General features: G+C 46.2%; 1 protein-coding gene across 2 annotated transcripts in view; it reads left to right on the top strand.

The window, feature by feature from the left end:
- Positions 1–406: 406 nt before the first annotated feature.
- Positions 407–3,068, top strand: part of ARID5B (AT rich interactive domain 5B (MRF1-like)) — a 228,278-nt gene continuing 225,616 nt past the window's right edge. Inside the window, exons 1-2 of one of the 2 annotated variants that reach the window (XM_006835803.1) lie at positions 407–884; positions 1,322–1,576. In XM_006835803.1, the coding sequence (XP_006835866.1) occupies positions 864–884; positions 1,322–1,576 (276 nt within the window). In that variant the 5' untranslated portion in view covers positions 407–863. The remainder of the gene's footprint in view (positions 885–1,321; positions 1,577–3,068) is intronic. The other variant, XM_006835804.1, reaches the window with a different exon arrangement.

Here is a 3,068-nt window from a genome sequence, read left to right on the forward strand (position 1 = left end):
TGATTTATCATGCATCGTTTATTGTTCCAGTCCCTAAATGCAGTCTCTGTCCGTTCAATATTGTTTGCAAAATCCTGAGATGTGTGTGCTCTGTTCACTTGTCTTTCTGTTCCTTTTTTTTTTTTTTTTGCTGAGTATTTTTTTGCAAAGCGAACAAATGCATTAATATTTATATGTTTATATAATCGATAACCCACTTTTCCCTTCCATGTAAATAGGCATCAAAAGATAATTTAACAGATTAGTTCTCGAAAACATGCCAGTGAGGAAGCGTAATTTAACTATCAAACAAATCTACATGTCTAATAACAGAAAATCTGCTAAGGAGCATTAGAAAGAGGAGCAGCGCCCCGGAATCTCTGCAGGAAATGTTCTTTATATTAGACATATACAAGCAGGTCCTGTCAGATGCACAGCGGAGGTCGCTACCCCTGAGCTCTTCCAAAAATCTTATTAGGCAGCACCTCTAGACTGGAGCGGTTGGGAAGAGTGAGATAGCATTGTCACATAGTTACAGAATGGATTTTATTTTTACAGATCTTCCTATATGTTTTTTGCCTTGATCCATCCACTTCCCGCCGATATCGGACGGAGCCTTTCTGCCGATTATGAATTTGATCAACACATATTTGGAAGGAAATCTACACAGTTTTGACAAGATCTGAAAATTGAGTTGCCAGAGAAATATTAGGACACATTTTTAATCATTTTGGTGCCAAAAGGGAGGCAAGAGCTCAGTTTTATATTGGGACATTATCCCGGCTGAAGGCAGAGAATGTTTTTACCTGCCAGGACCTGATGCAATCCATTCAAGCCAACAAGTTTGGAGAGAATGTTGAGTTCAATCAATTCAGAACGTCGAGATGGAGCCCAACTCACTCCAGGTATTTCGCTCTCCTCCGCTCTTCCGATTCCGATACCCCTCGGTAGCCCCCAACACCCCAGCTTACCCACACCTCTGCACCCACCCACACCCCCCACAAACTTTTCACCAAACTTTTACCCTCTGCATCTCCCAAATCATTTTTATTGTTTAAAAAACCCTAGCACTGATTATACATACATAATGTAATTTTACCGCCTCAAATGGGGAGTTGGGGGGGGGTGGCTCCCCTGGAGTTTTTTGTGTTTTTTTTTTTTTTAATTTTTTTAAGGGAGGCAGAAAATTTGTGGGCTCTATTATTTTTCCACCCAACGTTATATCTGTTGGCTCGTCTGTATTAAGAGTGTGGATGTTTGTGTGTAAATGTGTCTGGGAATAGATGTATGTGCTCTGATGGCTACATTATTTATTTGGTGTTTTTTTTTCCCCCCCCTGCAGTGGGTCGGCTCACCGTGTGGCTTGCACGGACCTTACATTTTCTACAAGGCTTTTCAATTCCACCTTGAAGGCAAACCAAGAATTTTGTCCCTTGGCGACTTTTTCTTTGTAAGATGTACGCCAAAGGATCCGATTTGCATAGCGGAGCTCCAGCTGTTGTGGGAAGAGAGGACCAGCCGGCAACTTTTATCCAGCTCTAAACTTTATTTCCTCCCAGAAGACACTCCCCAGGGCAGAAATAGCGACCACGGCGAGGTGGTAAACCTATCTCTCCCTCTCTTCTTTCTTTATTAATTTTTTCCCCCTAGTAATGCTTATTACAGGGCAAGCTTGAAAATACTGTATTCACTTCTGCAGACGAGCAAGATCGACTCCTTTTTTAAAGGGGTAGCGCCACTAGCTGGGGCTCGAGTATTTTGCCATTGTCAGAGTTTGGCTGTCAGCTTTACAAAGAGGATCCAACTGCTGATTTTAGTCAAGATCAAATAACTTGTTCGAGAAGGGTTTTGTTCAAGGATCTGTGTGTGTGTGTGTGTGTCAGATAGTTCGCTCTCCTACTGCTGCTTGAACATCACGTGCTTTTAAAAATTTTTTTTTTTTTTTGTCTTTTGAAAATTTACCTTCGTTTCTGGCTCGGTCGAGGCTGGGTGAATTTCTTTTGGTGGGTTTCGATATTGTTCATATATATATATATATATATATATATATATAAAGTATTTGATATGCTTAAGAGGGCGGAAATTACGAAATGGAGGCTGAGTGAGATCAAAAGCTATTGAGTTGGCAAAGACGTGTTGAATAAAGTGATAAATGACAGCTACTGGAATAATACATTCAAATGACTTACAGATCTGCCCGGGCGGATTTCAAAGCGGTCGTGTAACCGGCACAAACACGTTAAGCATTAACAACTATCTCTCGCCCTCTTCCCCCCACCCCCACCCCAGTCTCCTCGGAACAAGCCATTTGATGTTTTAGTTTGAAATTATTCCACGGAAAGTGGACGCCTTCCAGCATGATATTTGGGGTGTGTTTCGGGGGAGGGGGGGCGGAGGCGGGGTAGGGGAGGGTAGAGGGGTGTGTGTTCGCCCACTGGCCCTGCAGGTCCAGCGTTTTCCGTGCCCAGACGGCACTCCCAGGAGGGTGGGGAGGGACCGAGCCTCTCCCGGCACGTTTCTGGGCGGCCACGGGGGCGCTCGCCGCGCTCCCGGGAGGACGCCCGAGGTGAGCCCGCTGTCACCGGGCGCCAGGGCGGCCGCCTCCCTCCGGCTCTGTTATTTCATGTGTGACCGCAGTTCTGCGGGCTCCCCTCGTCAGCTGACCTACCTCAGCGCCGTGGTACCTACGGGGGGGAACTATTTTGGGGCGATTGTGCCCACGGCGCGGCAGGGAGGGAGGGCGCACAGCAGCTTGGCAAGGCTTTGTGTTGCCAAAGCGAGAGCAGGGTAATCAAATTGAGACTTTTGAGGGCAGCTAGCGCCGTGCCAGGCTCCCAAGCTTTCGAGGTAGGTGTGAGGATCTTTTTGTTAAATGAATGCTTCTCCGTTTAACTCATCCCGGGGCGCTGAGCTGTCAGCCCTTCCCGAATTCCTTGCTCTGATGGAGTTGATTTTACTTTTGGCTTCGCCAGTCCGCTCCCTCTCGCCAGGATCGAATTACCTATCTGAGATCTGTGCCGGTTAATTACTGGAGTTCCTCAAAATGTTCGCCCTCGAATCTGCCTCTTCGGAAATAAGCCCCACCCTTC

Source organism: Chrysochloris asiatica, unplaced genomic scaffold (genome assembly GCF_000296735.1).
Source record: "Chrysochloris asiatica unplaced genomic scaffold, ChrAsi1.0 scaffold00020, whole genome shotgun sequence".
Classification (NCBI taxonomy): domain Eukaryota; kingdom Metazoa; phylum Chordata; class Mammalia; order Afrosoricida; family Chrysochloridae; genus Chrysochloris; species Chrysochloris asiatica.